This window comes from Gallinula chloropus, assembly GCF_964237585.1.
Source record: "Gallinula chloropus genome assembly, chromosome: 28".
NCBI lineage: Eukaryota > Metazoa > Chordata > Aves > Gruiformes > Rallidae > Gallinula > Gallinula chloropus.
Genome location: NC_140113.1, coordinates 814,610 through 830,671, shown reverse-complemented (window position 1 = coordinate 830,671; position 16,062 = coordinate 814,610). Strand labels below are relative to the sequence as shown.

The following is a 16,062-nucleotide window of genomic DNA, read 5'->3' as shown; positions in this document are numbered from 1 at the left end:
CTGCTACCGTCACGATGCAAGGCCAGAGCATCCTGTTTATGCACCCCTTTACTGTGGGGCATGATGCTGCCTTCAGGTAGAGCCAGAGTGGGAGGCTTTTTTCTTGGTGCTGAGCTCTGCTCAGCAGGCACATCTTGGCTTGCAGATACCCTCTGAGAATCCAACTGCTGGCCTGATGCACCAGACCACCTTGTCTTCTGCGGCGGGGCCTTCGCACTCGTCCCACCTTCAGATGCACGTGCACAGCCAGAGGACGCAACGCTCGCCATCTCCAGAGGCAGGGAGGCTGAGGCTTCATCCCCTGGGCACTGCTCTTCCTTGGAGGCTGCCTCTCTCACCTCAACGCTCGCTGCTGGTGTTTCCTGCTGCTCTTCAGCGGCTCTTTCTTCTTGATTAAAGGTGGCAGACTTTCTCCTTTGGCAGCACAGCCACCAGCAGCCAACAAGTGCCAGCACTCCAGGTATGGCACACAGGACTCTGTGGAAGCGCCCAGCCATTTCACACAGCCTCAGGGATTACAGCTGGGAAGAGAAACAAGAAAGCACCTTACAACTATCATTGGGAAAGTAACACAAAGCCTGAAGCTTCATAAATGCCTGAAGGTGTTTCTATGAGCACCAACAGGGTCGTTTCCCAGCCACTCCTGAAATTCACGTCCCTACCAGAGAGCACACCACAAGTTCCTCACCCAAGACTGGGGGTATCTGGACATTTCGCACCAATAGACTTCTGGATTTCACCTGATTTCACCTTTATACTTCAAACAATTTCACCAGGCAGAATCAAGGAAGACCAGAAAGCCCTGGGGGTGCCAGTGGAAAACACTGGTGCCCAAGTTGGCTTTTCCTCCTTTTAATGAACAGGCTGGGAAATCTCACACCTCTCAACTCCTGGCTACACGGCTGGTACTAAGGCCAGGGGGTTGGCTTGGACAACAAGGGGATGTTCTTTGGTGACTCCAACCTGTTGGAGAGGGACAGGATCCACCTGTCTAGAAGGGGCCCTCAGGAATCCCAGACCCAGGAGGTAGGATAAAGTCTGGAGAAAGGGCAGACGGAGTAAATACCGGCTTTACCATCTCTACCATCACCCGGCTGAGCCATCAAAGAGAAGATTTAAGAAATGAAGAAGAGAAGAAAAGGAAATTCCTCCCAGGCTGCCCAGGGAGGCTGGGGAGTCTCCTTCTCTGGAGGGACTCAACACCTACCTGGACCCTGTCGTGTGTGACCTGCTCAAGGTGATCTCCCCGGACAAGACCGGAGGTGATCTCCCTTGACAAGGCTGGAGGTGATCTCCTCTGACAAGGCTGGAGGTGCTTCCCCTCTGGGAAGTGACCTCCCAGGTGATGCCCCTCTGACAGAGATGTCACTGGTTGGTCACCAGAGGTCCCTGGCAACTGTTGCAATTCTAGATCTCTATTGGGTTGGCTTGAGACAGGGGGACAGCAGGCAGAAAACCAGGATGCACATCTTGCAGATGGGGACAAAGCCAGGAGATTCAAGATCCTGTCAAACTAGAGTTTTTTTAGTCCATCTGCTGCAGATACAGGACTGATTTTTTTAATTACTATTTTTTAAGAGAATAGGCATAGCACTAACGCCATAGTAATAAAAGAAGTGAGAATGAATAAAACCTGAAGTATCTCTGTTTATCACACTCACAGGCCCCGTTACAAACCTGTAACTTGGCAAGTAAAAGCAGGTGAACAAGTTTGGATAAGAAAATAAATACAAATCTAATATCAATAGCAGTTCAATCTAAAAAATAAATTATAATTTGATTAAAGAAGTTGCAATTCAACTTCTTAAAGAAGTTGCACATGACAATTTGACATTCAATGAAGCCACAATTTGAGTATGTGGAAGTATTGAGTATGATTATCAAAACTTTCAAAGGGGGAAATGTGACAGTCACCCTAATAAAACAGCTTCACTTCTACGTTATTTTGGTTCTAGTGTAGGATTCGATTTTGATTTTAAAGGAGTTAGAGCAGCTGTGAGAATATAAGGGGGAAATAACAGAAAGAACCCCCAAAAAACCCACTCCAACATGATTGATGACATATTGTTTATAGGGTCAACGCCGCTCCGGTCCCAAACAGCTTCACACCAGCACGGCTTTTTTTTTTATAGAATTTAAATATTTAATGCAATAAAATAAATAAATATTTCTCTTTGCACATTTAACAGACAAAAACAGAACAACAAACACAACCCCACATTGCAGGGACTTGGTCAAACTTCAGAAGAGAAACTAAAACGAGGGTCAGTCCAAGGGGATCACAGTGTGACTGCAGTGGTGCCCGTCTCACAGCAGCTGCTGGTGGATTATGGCCCACACAATCTTCCTGTGGAAGTGAGGGATGTGACTCTGGAAAGAGGAGAGAGAAAGTCATTAAATAGAAAGTCAGGGCGGCAAGGAGGCACAAACACCCGGTTCGTTAGGGATGGGGAACGCAGCTCTGCCCTGCTGAGGCCACCCCAAAGTGCCGACCCCAGCAAGCGCACGCCCAAGGAGAGGTACAAACCCTCAGCCCCTGCCCCAGGCTGCTGCCTGAACTCCCCTCCCCCAGCTCTTGAAAAAACCCAGGGCAAAAAGCTCTGGAGCTGTTGGAAACCTTCGCTCACCTGAGGAAAGGTCATGGGCTCGTCTTGGGAGATGCCGTCTGCGTGTTGGCAGGTGAAACCCCCGCAGTTGCTGCTGTTCTGCTGCTGAGGGATTTCCTAGGGAAGGCAGAGGAAGGCAGAGGATGTGCCCTTCCCTCAGAGGACGAGCAGCAGGCGTTACCCACACCAGCCCTGCGCTAACCGCACCCAACTCGGGATGCGCTTCCCACTCCCGCAGGCTCGGCGGGTCCCCCCAGCTCTCGGCACACCCAGCTCTGCACAGCGCTGTGTCTCTGCAATCAAGGCTTGAGGCCTCGCTTTTCCCTCGGAGGGAATGTCCTGAGAAACACTGGCACCAGCCCCTGCTCTGTCACACACTGGGCTCTGTGCTCCAAGCCAGAATCAATCCTCATCCCAGAGCTGGGTTTGGCAGCCTACGGTCTCTGACAAGGGCTCAACAGATCCTTAAAAACTTATGGAATGGGGACAAAGTCAGATTCACCTGAATGGGGCAGACTGATTAAACAAACCCCAACCCCGAAACAGCAAAGAGAGCGTTGGGCCAGCGAGAAGAGGCTCTGCTTGGAGAGTCCAACCCAGCTTCCCATCTCCGCTCGCAGCCAGAGGTGGTGCCATAAGAACAGGAGAAGCTCCGGGCTGATGACTTGGGCTGAACTTGGACGGGTTCAGACCCTCACCACAAGGAGCTTCATTTTCCAAACCCAAGCAGCGCTCACTTACGTGGGGCTCTGTGCTGTGAGGAGTCCCCTGGGAACAAGCCAGCTGCACTTTTATTTTTTCCCGGTTTTCTTCTTGCAGGAATTTGCTGTTTAACCCAAAAGAGAACAAAAGATCCTCTTTATCTCCAGCATTTATTCCCACAAAAAGCCAGCTGATGAAGGAGACTCCCACAACAGCAGAAGCTCATTTAGGAACCCTCCAGATCACCCCTTGTCAGAGGAGGAACAGGAGAACCGAGCAAGGAACTGCAATGCCCACCCTGTACCCACATACCAGGTGCACCTCCAGGAAGAGGAAATACAAAAGCTTTTGGGCAGAGGAAGTTCCCAGGCCGGGGGCTGGGACAATACCTGGTGTCTGCCCTCCAACACATGGTGTTACAACCACCAGCTTACGTGGATTCAAAGCTCTGCTGCCACAGAGAGAGTCACCAACAGCATGAAAAAAGGACTGAAGAGCACCACGTAACCACAAGCCTGAGTTAAGTAGCGGGTACCTAAGGGGGTGCAGTAATGTGTCACCCTCCACAAGTCCAGACAACCAGATACTACGTCCTCCTGCTGTGTGGTGCAGCTACAGTCTACCCACCAAGTGGGACAGGTACGAATCATGGGGATACTCACAGGTCTTTGGAGTCCCAGATGGAAAGGGATCTCCTCCATATTTCTGTTGGTCCAGCTGATACAGAGTTGTCACTGGTTGGCTGGAGAAGGTTGGAAAACCAGACAAGGATGGAAGACGGAGCAAGGGTGGAACAGCAGAGTAGAATGGCATGTGGCAGTAGTAGGATGGAAAACGGGAGTAGGATGGCAAGCTGGAGTAGTAGGATGGCACACGGCAGTAGTAGGACGGCACACCGGAGTAGGATGGAACACAGCAGTAGGATGGAAGACTGGGGTGTGATTTAACTCCAGAGTAGATTCGAGCAACGGTGTAGATTGGAGCACTGTACAAGAGTGGAGCAGGGGGGAAGGCTGGAGCACTGGAGAAGGCTGGAGCAGTCAAGGGGGCCTCAGCAGTCGAGGAGGCTGGAGCACTGTGGGGCAGGAAAAAACAATAGAGAAGAACCACAGTGTTCATAAGCACGGCATTTGGCATTGATACGTGTCAGAGCACCAGAAAGGAGACAATTTATTCCTACACAACTGTCTACATGTGAGTGGGGAGCCACAGCTAAAGGAAAAGAAATACCTGAAGTACAACGAGACTGTCAAACCCCTGGACAGAAACATCCTGCACTGGTGTCATGACAAAACACAGTGGGCATTTCTGTGCAGAGGCTCTTCACACTCAGCTGGGTGACTCTGAACTTGGGCAGACCAGAGGAGCAGGAGTCAAATTTGTCACCTTAGTGTTACCCAAAAGAGAAAACTGCCTCTAAGTTGTGCGAGAAGGACCAGGGGAGGTGGAAAGGAAGAGAGAAAATCCTGGCATCCCCTGTCATTACCTTACAGTTCACGGCCCCAGATTAAAAAAAAAAAAAAAAAAAATCTCTAGTTGAAAGGGGAGGAAGGAAAAATAAAAAGCTACTGAAGGTTCACCTCCCTTAGGAGAGCAGCCCAGGAAACCTTGGAAAAACATCCCTGTGCGGACAGAGACAAATGTTGGGCAGCACAGAGGAAGTTCAGGAATGAAATGGAAAGCAAACCTGTCAGAGAAGAAAGTCAAAGCAAACAGAAGGGTTTTACCTGGCACAAGGAGCTGTCTTGCCCCAAAGGGAGAGTGTTCCATTGCCCAAGGGAGTCCCACAAGGCATTTGATCTACAAGAGGAGAGCATAAGCAAATCAGCCACTGTTAAAGGCAACTGAGGAGGTTGATGAGCTTCCCCAAAGGTCAGTGTTTCCTCTCTCCCCTACGTCCCCACATTCCCTGTGTTCTGTTGCTTTAGAACAGTCTCAGATTTCCTTACTGGCAACTGCAGCAAGTTGCACTGGGCATGAGGTATCGCCAGGCTGAACCCCAGATTCAAACCCAAAAAGGGTTCTGGGGATCTAACACCCCAAACCAAACCAGTTTCCTTCTGGCCAGCTGGCAGCAGCCGTATCGCAGCTGGAGCTGCAGGGAAGAGACTGAGTTCCCACCCCAGCACTGCCAGACGCTACCGAGGGGCGATGCCGCCACAGCCCGTCCGTGAGCCGAGGGGGAGAGTCGCACCACACCCCAGGAAGAGCGCAGGAGAAACAAGCTCACGCCCTGACGTCAGCCTTACCAGTCTGCACCAGTTCTTCCTCCAGCACAGAACTTCTGGGTCTTTTCACTGCAGGCTCAGATGACAGGGCCTGAGTCTGGAACAGAAACAAACAAAGCACCGCCCTGAGTTTAACCTGAACACCAGCCCAAGCCAGCGGAAGCTTCTGGAAAGGGAGGAAGCTCTGGTCCAATTTAGGGACTGGGATTTGCTGGCTCAGAGCACAGCAGAAGGATCTTTGCAGGATCTCTGACCAGCAAGCTGCCTTTGGGTTTGATTGTTAATAGGGGCTCTCTTATGTGCAGGGATTAAACCCCCTCAGGCTTCCTGCCCAGTTCCCCTCAGGCAGCTCCTCAGCATTCCAGAGTTCAGCCCTGACTCTGGCTGGGGGAGAGCTGAGCCCCTCAGAAAGGGGTTTTGTACAAACAAAGAGTCAATGGTGCTCTCAGGGACAAATAATAGAGCATGAGGGTTTCTTACTCCTCTCACCCTACGGGGCAGTAAGAAAAAGAACATTGCACCTCCCAACCAAACTAAGGGGTCAAGCAGCTCAGGACCCCTTTTTACAGAGCCAAAGTCCTACGGGAATCCTCTCCCGGGCCGGTGGATACCCAACCCAGCAGAGAGGGCTTTATCCAGAGGAAGCAGGCGATTGTTCTCACATGGTCATGTAGTTTGGGTGGGTGCTCCTTCCTCAGCTCCACGTGCCAGAGCAGAGCAGGCAAACCTGAGCGAGGCAAACCCAGCACACAAGAGGCACCTGCTGTCAAGGGCAAAGAAGAGCCTGAGGCTGCACAGGTTCAGGAAAGTCTCTGCTAACCTCTCCCACAGACTCTGCTCCTGGAGCGGCATCGCTGCCCGAAGCTCGGCGTTTCCTTGCTGCCCTGGCTGGTACCTTCACTGCAGCAGCAGAAACTTCTTCAGCCTTCTCTTCACACCCAGGGATGGCAGCATCTGAACAACAAAAGCAGGCCACATGACAGCGTGACTTAAGAGGGGTTCAGATTGCCACTTGCATGGCAGCCCAGCTCCTCGAGCCCACCCAGAGCACTGGGATTCACTCCAAGCTGCACACCCTTCTGCAGTTTCAGACACCCCTCAGTTTTCCAAGGGACACCAAACCCCAGAAGAACCAGGGCTGTGAACTACCTTTGTCATGGGCGCCACCTGGTTGTAGCTTTGGAGGTTCCTGCCCATCAGGATGTTCCACAGGCAGATGAGGGCTGTGGAGAGAAGACACAGAACAGGGATGTACAACCACGGCTCAGCTTCACACAAGCACAACTCCCAGAGCTAATTGCTGGAGTTCCCTTTCCAAGCCCTACTGGGATCATCTCAGACATACTCACAGACACCACAGAGCAGCCCCCGCCTCTCCCAGCCAAGGCACCGCTAATTATCCCACTACAGTGGGGTAATTCCCTTCTGTTAATGCTTCTTCATGAGTTACGCTTGTTCCCAGCACCAAACACATGGCTTTGGCTAACGTGGAAGGGGCTTTGTTTCACTCTGCACAGGTTAACCCCCCACAAGCCACACACTGCCCTTCAGCGGGGCAATGCCCCTGTGCACAACGCTGAGTGACTCTCCCCGGGGGTTTCACCACCCACACCCGCAGTTTTGCCTCTTTCTACCCTGGGACACAGAAGCCACAGGCACGGCACGGCCATCGCTGCCCATAGCAGGGGGGCCGGAACAAGACGGGTCTCTCCGGTCCCTTCCAACCCCACAACCACCCACCATCTGTGCCTGGGAGCTCCGGGACGCCGGCACCGGTTCAGCCCCGGGAAGGCAGCCCCGTGTCTCCACACGCCCTACGCCGGGACTCGCCCCCAGCCGCTGCTCCCCCCTCACACACACACTCACACACACAGAGCCCTCTGCTCCTGCCCCACGCGCGCTCCCAGGGCCCGTTTCTTTCCCAACTCCCCGCTTCCCGGACGGAAAAGCCCCCGGGGGGCCAAGGGGGGCGGGTTCGCCAGGGGCCTTCTCGGGGCGGGGGGACTCGCAGCTCCGCTCCCGCCCTGGGCTCCAACGCCGAGGAGAGGTCCCGCAGGCCGCACCCGGGAGGCCGCGGGGCCTCAGGGACGGGGCGAGGCCCTCGGGCGGCCGGGCGGCCTCGGGGCGGAGCGCTGACCTGGGGGGCGGCCTCTGCAGCGGCGGCGCGGCCGGGGACGGCGCGGGGGGCGCGGCGGACGGCGGCGAAGAGGCCGCCGAGGGGCCCCAGCAGTCATCGGCACAGAGGCACCGGCAGCCCGCGGCGGGAACGCGCCCGTCCTGCGCCGCGCCCGGCCCGGCCCGGCCCCTCCCACCAGCGTGCGGAGCAGCCCCGCCATTGGCTCCGGCCGCTGCCTGTCTGGGCAGGGAGAACGCGGAGGAGCCAACGGGGGTGTGTGTGGGGTGGGGGGGTGTGGCCCAGGGGCGGCCACGCATGCGTGGTGCTGCTCCCCCTCCCTCGGCAGCGCCAGGCTGGGCGGAGCTGGGCCGGGCCGGGCAAGCGGGGGGCAGAGCCGGGGAGGGACGGCCCTGCCCGGCCGCCCCTCCCAGGGCTGTGCGGGGCAGCCCCGCCATTGGCTCCTCCCGCCGCCTGTCTGGGGAGGCAGAGCCCGGGCAGGAGAGGGGCGGCCCTCTCCCTCTCCCTCTCCCTCTCCCTCTCCCTCTCCCTCTCCCTCTCCCTCTCCCTCTCCCTCTCCCTCTCCCTCTCCCTCTCCCTCTCCTCTCCTGTGTTTCTCCTTCCCGGGGAGAACAGGATTCCCCACCGAGGCAAAACTCCTCACTGCCAGACGGGAGGAGCATCGATCCCTTTGAACAGCCAGCGCTGGGTATCTCCTGCCTTCAAGTCAGGCTGCCAGCACTAGAACTAGATGCTGCCTCTCTCAGCACAGAGCAGATGAAGCCCCCAGCCCCATTTACATCAGCTACAAAGTCCCCACCACAAGGGCAGGGCTTATTCTCCCTGTCATGACTTCTTGGCGCTGGCGGGCAGCGGGTCAGCCGGGCTTCCAGGCCATTCTCCCTTCCCTTGTTGGAGGAGCTGTTTGTCCATCTTCTTCTCTCCTTGCTGAACATCCTGGCAGAAGGGAGGGAGGGGGAGAAAGAATTAAAAAAGGAGCTCAGGAGCTCAGGGTGTGAAGGGAACGTTTGTGATCTGGGGACAGAGCAAACTGCACAGGCTGTTCCCAAGACACTGGCACGTGTGATGGGGGTGGACGTATAGAAGGGAGCATAAGAAATCGCATTCATACTTTACACATAAATAAGAGTAAATTCAATTACTAACTATTGCAAGATGCTTGGAGGGAAAGGTGCTAAGGAGAACAAAATAAATGAGAGCAAGGTTGTGACTCGTGACCCCAGCATCCCAAGGCAGGTGGCACCTGGGACGGATAAGGAGGAAGCATCAGAAGGAAGGTAGTTCTTGGGATGGGTAAGGAGGACCCCCCTACTCGCTCAGATCACTGTGGGGACAGACAGGGACCATCTGTCAGCAGACAGACGGTCTGTTTAGATAGAGACGGGCGGGAAGCCGGGTTTATCCCCCACACCGGGACCCCGCTCCAGGGATCCGCATCTCTCGGGGGGGAGGGAGGAAGAGATCGGGATGTCCTCCCAACACCAAAAAACCTTTTAGTATAAACCCCTCTCATCGAAGACGTATCAGATATTAAACTGATAAGAACAGATACTACACTTGATCTTAGGCAAAAAGCCGAAAAACAATGCCTGACACACACCCCCAGAACCTCCACACACCCCCGCCGGCACTCACACAAAACACGGTAACTCCACATTTGCCCCAGATCACTCTCAGGTCCCCCTCACATTCATATTCCCCTGCCTATCCCCCTCTTCCCGCTGGGATCCGCTGCTCCCGGCTCCATTAAACCGGCGGAGAGCTCCGCACCGAGCACTCCCAGCAGCCCGTGCGCGCACCTGTGATCTTTATTTGCATAGACACGCCCCTCTCCGGCCGCTCCTCTGCCCGGTATCCTCCCCAGATAGCACCCAGCTTCTTCCTTCCCAGAACCGGCCACAATAAGATGGTCAAACAGCCGGTGTGCGGATGCTTTTAGGCATCAAAGGTAAACTAAGGATATTTGGCCATAAGATGGGTTATCAGAACTCGTTATAATCACAAACCAGTCAGTGGGGTGTGAACAGTGTCTGTAACCAAGTAGCAGTTGTTCAGCTTGCCACCTTTGCAGTAACAAATGTCTCTAATCTGTGGGATTTCACCCAATAAACGGCTTCACCTGAAATTCATATCGAATTGGGTGTTGCTCTTTGCCGGTCACCACAAATGGTGACCCCGACATGATCCCGAGATCGACCGACACGACCTGAACCTGCGACCGACCAGCTCCTGATACCATGAGTGAAGAAGCCAGCGAAACTCCAGAGGGAAAGAGCAGCTGGAAACAATCCCTGCAGCAACCAGACAGTGCTCAAGGATGAGGGAGAGAAGAGAAAACAACACCCTGCAGCAGTACGGCTGAGAAGGGGAGCAGCTGTTACAGCTCTGGGGAATGAGTTCTCTAGTGAGGAAAGGGCCACAGTCAGGATTTAAGCAACAACCCTTTCAAAGGGGCATAAAATAGGATGAGCCAGCACTGGAGCGTCTGCTGCGGTGGGGTTGTGACCATGGAGTTTCACTCCAACTGCACTTAGTGCTCAGTGTAAACACCTGGCAAGGGGTGGGGGATAAATTATGGGATGCAGTCTCTAGGGGAGACAAGGAGGTCAAGAGAGTTGCTGCTGCTGGGAAACTTGGGATGTCCACTCTGGAAAGCATAAAAGCGGAGCAGACAGATGCCACGGGGGCTGCTAAAGCTCTGGCGGCAACGGCACGGCCTGCTGGGAAAGGGTTTGAGCCCCCAGCCCCAGGACCGACCGCCCCCCCACCCGAAGGCTACGGATACAAAGAAACACAGACTAAAGCACCGGTCAGTGTTGTCCCCACGGCACCTCCTGAGCCCATGGACACTGACAAGGAGCCTGTGCACACGGACAAAAGCCCTACAGAGACGGTCCCGAAGCCGCCTGGCCAGAATCTGCCTTGTCAGCCATCGGATCAGGGACCCACTTGGTCTCTACACCCACTGCTCCCATCCACACCTCCCACCCAACCCCCCCAGAAATCACTGTCTCCTGATGAATCGGTTTGCAGCATTTGCTCGTATGTGCCACAGGCTCAGGGATGCGTTTATCCACTGAGAGCAAGGCTGGGCACAGAGCAAAAGGATTTTTGATGGTGACCATTGGAAGTGGGCAGCTTCCTTGAAAATTCACCTGGAAAACACAACCCCCCGTTTGGGTCGAGCCATGGCCGCTTACTAAAGAAAAACTTGCCCACTTCCAAGATTGAATAGAGGAGCAACTGACCAAGGGACACATCCAGCCCTCCACAAGCCCGTGGAACTCGCCTATTTTTACCATCCCTAAACAGGACGGGAGATGGCGCTTGGTGCACGAGTTAAGAAAAGTCAGTGAAGTGATGGAAGACACGGGAGCTTTGCAGCCCGCTCTGCCACCTCCAAACGTGACACCTAAAAATTGGGACGTTTGGATTGTTTTTTCACTATTCCCTTACACCCTGATGATTATGAAAAATTTGCCTTTTCAGTCCCTACTGTAAACAGAAATGAACCCATGGAAAGGTGTCATTGGGTGGTGCTCCCACAAGGCATGAAAAACTCACCCACTATGTGCCAGGCTCATGTAGCCTGGGCACTTGCACCAGTACGAAGAGCCCATCCTGAAATTCATATCGTATTGGGTGTTGCTCGTTGCCGGTCACCACAGTGATAGAGTACACAAATAGTGGGGCACATGGAGAGACAGTAAAGCCTTTGACATGGTTTCTCACAGCATTCTGACTGAGAAACTGGCTGCCACTGGCCTGGACAGGTGGACCCTCAGCTGGGTTCAAAACTGGCTGGATGGCCGGGCCCAAAGGGTGGTGGTGAATGGAACCAAATCCAGCTGGAGGCCAGTCACGAGTGGCATCCCCCAGGGCTCAGTCCTGGGTCCAGTCTTGTTCAACATCTTTATCAATGACCTGGACGAAGGGATTGAATGCTCCCTCAGTAAGTTTGCAGAGGACACTAAGCTGGGAGGAAGTGTTGATCTGCCTGAGGGTATAGAGGCTCTTCAGAGAGATCTCAACAGACTGGACCGATGGGCTGAGACCAACGGGATGAAGTTTAACATGGCCAAGTGCAGAGTGCTGCACATGGGACATGACAACCCCCTGCAGAGGTACAGGCTGGGGGAGACTGGCTGGAGGGCTGTCAGGAAGAGAAGGACCTGGGGGTGTTGGGTGACTGCAGGCTGAATAGGAGCCAGAAGTTTGCCCAGGTGGCCAAGAAGGCCAATGGCATCCTGGCTTGTATCAAAAATAGTGTGGCCAGTATGTCTGGGGAGGGGAGTGTGCCCCTGGACTGGGCATTGGTGAGGCCACAGCTCAAGTACTGTGTCCAGTTCTGGGCTCCCCAACATAAGAAGGACATTGAGATCCTCGAGTGAGTCCAGAGAAGGGCAACCAGGCTGGGGAAGGGGCTGGAGGGAAAATCATATGAGCAGCGGCTGAGGGAGCTGGGGGTGTTCAGCCTGGAGAAGAGGAGGCTGAGGGGAGACCTTACGATCTCCTACAACTACCTGAAGGGAGGTTGTAGAGAGGTGGGCAATGGTCTCTTCAGCCAGGGGACAGGGGATGGGACAAGGGGAAATGGTTTAGATTGGATATTAGAAAAACATTTTTTACTGAAAGAGTTGTCAGGGCTGGAACAGGCTGCCCAGGGAGGGGGTTGAGTCACCCCCTGGGTGTGTTCATAGAAAGGGTTGATGAGGTACTTAGGGTTCTGGTTTAGCTTAGGATGGGATTGGTTGGACTTGATGATCTTCAAAGGTCTTTTCCCACCTTGTGATTCTGTGAAATGTGAGAAACTGGGCTTGAAGCGGCGCTCCCGCATCTGAAAGAGAGATCTCCAGTCTGCCCGGTGCTGGGATAAAGCCGACCCGCTTCACAGACACAGAGGCTGTTGAGTTTAGATTCAGGCTTTTCAAGCCTTTGGCAGGAAGATGTGGAATGTCAGCTCGTTGTTTGTGCTGCAGAGCCTCAAATCCCACCCCCTGATGGGAAACTTAGAAAAGATCCTATGTTTTCCTCATCCTGCAGAGTCCCAGAGTTCATTGCCTTTCTGAGTGAAGATTTCATTCTCCAGAGCGTTTAGAACATTTCCCTACATTTCGAGCTGATACGGGATTTGGGATAACTCCTGGAGAGGGGCCGTGGGGCAGAGCAGGGGCTTCCCTGGGGACCCGTCTGCAGTCCCATCCTGCCCTTGAGCACTGGCTTCTGGCGCCGTCGCAGTGCTGGTGCAGGGGCTCTGGGGATTTCAGCCCCTCTTTGGGGGCAGAGGCAGCCCTTCTTTGCCAGATCCCCTCTGGGGTGGCTGTGACCCCCATCACCCTCCTCTACCTCCCTTCCCCTGCCTTCTCTCCAGTGTGGCAGCAGATGTGTCTCCCAGCGAGCCCCAGGGGCCTCCTGAAATACTGGGTGACTCTCCACGTGCTCCAGCTGGGATCAGGTAGAGATCCTGCAGGGCTGGTGGGGGCTTTCACACGCTCTGGATGGCAGATGTGGGGCAGGAGCTGCCATGGGGGTGGGGGGGGTGGGGGGGGAAAGCCCAGCCTGGAGCTTGGCCCTGCATGCTTTCACTTTGCCTTGGCTGCTGTGGCTGGAGTGGGGCTGACTGGGGTGGAGGTCATTTTCTGGAGCAGGTCCCCGCTCCTGGGAAACCTCCTTCTCCTTCCAGTGCTTCCACTCCTACTCCAGTTTCTCTGGGGTCTTTGGAACATCAGAGGGCAAAGCAGTGCTCATGGCATGGAGCATGTACCAGTCATGCCAAGCTCACCCCTTGCCTGCAACACCCTAAATTAACGTAGGCACAATCTCTGTGTCTCTGTGCTTTTTTCCATGGACAAGCTGACTTCAGGGTGGTGGGACCAGGACACCCTCTCCGTGTCACCGTGGGGCAGGACGTTGTGCTGCGCTGTCACTTGTCCCCAGCCATGGATGCTCAGGGCTGGAACATCAGGTGGATCCAGCACAGGGTCTCTGAAACGGTGCACCACTACCGACATGGGGAGGACCTGTCCAGGGATCAGATGAAGGAATATGCTGGGAGGACACAGTTGGCCAGAGATGGTCTCTCCAGAGGAAGCCTGGACTTGCGAATCTCTGGATTGAGACCCTCTGATGATGGTCAGTACGTCTGCACTGTGACCGACAGTGCCTCTTATGGAAAAGCTTTGGTGGACCTGGAGGTGTCAGGTTTGTGTGTGGTGCAGTGTTTCCAGGGGTTGTTGTGGTGTCCCTGGGCCCATTTGTCCCTGCCAGACCTGTGTCCCATCCCTTGGTGCCCCAGGAGAGCTGGCACGGTGTCTGGAAAGCTTGGAGGGGTGCAGACGATGCCTTGAGGTGCTGAAGCTGGGCAGCTCGGTCTTGCTGTTCTGGGAGCTTTGGTGGGAGATCTGGGGCTGTTGGGCATCAACGCTCAGTGGTTCCTGCACAAGTTGGGGTGGGTTTGGTGGGAGCTGTGAGGGGTCTGCTCAGGGATGCGGTGGTGCCCTTGGAGCTGAGCCCATTCCCACCTGATTCCAACCCCGTGTTCTTCCCCAGCCACAGGCTCTGTCCCTCAGCTCTCTCGGGAGGGTTACGAGGCCGGAGGCATCCGGGTGCTGTGTCGATCGGCTGGATGGTTCCCACAACCGGAGGTGCTGTGGAAAGACCCCGACAGGCACCGTGTCCCCTCGGTCTCCCAAAGACGTTCCCCTGATGTCAGGGGCCTGTTTGACACTGAAGACACCATCGTGGTGACGTGGAGCAGAGAGGGGAACTGGTCCTGTGTGGTCAGGAACCACCGCCTGGCCCAGGAGCAGGAGGCGTCTCTGCGCATCCCCGGTGCGATGGCTGCAGCCAGCCCCTGCGGCGCTGGAGCAGGGCGGGGATTGGCTGCCTTGCTTGGAGCAGCTTTGGGCTGGGCTTGGGGTGCAGTGTGGGGGTGTGGGGGCACAGGAGGACTCTGTCCCCTTGAGGCCAGTGCTCACGGGACAAGGGCTGCATGGGGCTGTGGGGTGGGGGTCTCTTGGTCCTTCTCTCCACAGACACAAGTGGAAATCAGCCCCTTTATCTGCAGATCTGTTTGTTTCACAGCTCTCTTTTTCCATGATGCCCATCCCTCGAAGGCCAGTCTGAGCGTGCACCTCATGCTCTCTGTTGGGCTCTCCGTTGGGCTCCTTGGCCTTGGAGCTTGTCTCTGGAGATGGAAAGGTGCGTTTGCCCCCGAGACACGTGTTGCTTCCATCCAAAAGCTCTTTGGGAAGGATGGAAGGGGACGAGGACATGGTGGGGTGTGGGCGGGAGGACAGGGAGCACAGCCAGAGTTCCTGGCTGCTAGGAAGGTCCCAGAGACCCCCTGGAGCTGTTCCCCTGACCTCCTCTTCCTCTGGCTTTGCTTTTAAGTGCTGCTGTCCAGAGAGACGGGTGAGTCCTTCTGGCCCCTTCCCACAGCAAAACCTCCAGGCACAGGAGCCCCCGGCAGGGACCTGGCTTTGGGCAGTTCCTGATGTTGGGGCTGAGCTCCAGAGAGCCTGGGTGGGCTGGTGGGGGTGTGGCTGGTAGTGAGCCATTTACTGGATCCAGGTGGTCTGTTCCTACTCCCCAAAAAGGAGGAGCTGGGGATCAGCCCGAGCTCTGTGTGCTCCTGTGGGATCTGCCATCGGGTGAGTGGTTGTTTCCCTCTGGTCACACGTTGCTTCTTGGTTTTGTTTTCCAGGGGCGGGATGAAGAACTGGGTGAGTCTGGTGGAAGGAGCCATTCCTGGGGTTGGGGGGTTTTCCCTTCCCAAACAGGAATTTGGGGTGTGCCCGAGCTCTGATGGCTCCTCATGGGGAGTTGAGGGATGGCAAGATGTCCCACCTGATCACACATGGTTTCTCTTTGGTTTCCAGAGAAATGGGATGAAGCCCTGGGTGAGTGTCCCTGAGCTCCAGCACAGAGTGGGATCCTGTCCTGAGATCTCAGTGCTCGGTCCTTTCCCTCCCTGCCTGTCCTTTCCATCCGCCATCCCTGGGGCTGGGAAAGCCCAAGGTGAAACCTTCCCAGTGCTGAGCTCTGCCCTTGATGCTCTAGCTCCTTCTGTCCCTGCCGAGGTGGTGACCCTGGATCCTGACACGGCTCATCCCAACTCATCCTGTCTGAGGATGGAGAAGTGTGAGATGGGGAAGAGCATGTCAGGAACTGCCTGACAGCCCTCAAAGCTGGAAGGCTATACCATGCTGTATATAAAGGAGAGGGCTCATATCAGTTAGGAGATTCTGATTTGCAGAAGGAAGGTCTTTGGGAGTAAGGGAACATTTCATGAACCAGCCTTGATGAATGGTTGGCATAGCAGATGTGCAGATAGTTTCAGACATCAAAGAGAAACTAATAACGGTGAAGTATAGGATGTGCTTATCAGAAC

General features: G+C 55.1%; 1 protein-coding gene across 1 annotated transcript; it reads right to left on the bottom strand.

The window, feature by feature from the left end:
* Nucleotides 1–2,129: 2,129 nt before the first annotated feature.
* LOC311201696 (uncharacterized protein) lies at nt 2,130–11,302 on the bottom strand (the record flags this gene model as incomplete). Its single annotated transcript, XM_084276125.1, has 9 exons — nt 2,130–2,370; nt 2,628–2,723; nt 3,348–3,432; nt 3,971–4,383; nt 5,036–5,108; nt 5,558–5,633; nt 6,357–6,490; nt 6,686–6,759; nt 11,235–11,302. The coding sequence occupies 7 exons, from the start codon at nt 11,300–11,302 to the stop codon at nt 3,398–3,400; spliced, it is 873 nt and encodes a 290-aa protein (XP_084132251.1). The 3' UTR covers nt 2,130–2,370; nt 2,628–2,723; nt 3,348–3,397.
* Between the last annotated feature and the right edge of the window lie 4,760 nt (nt 11,303–16,062).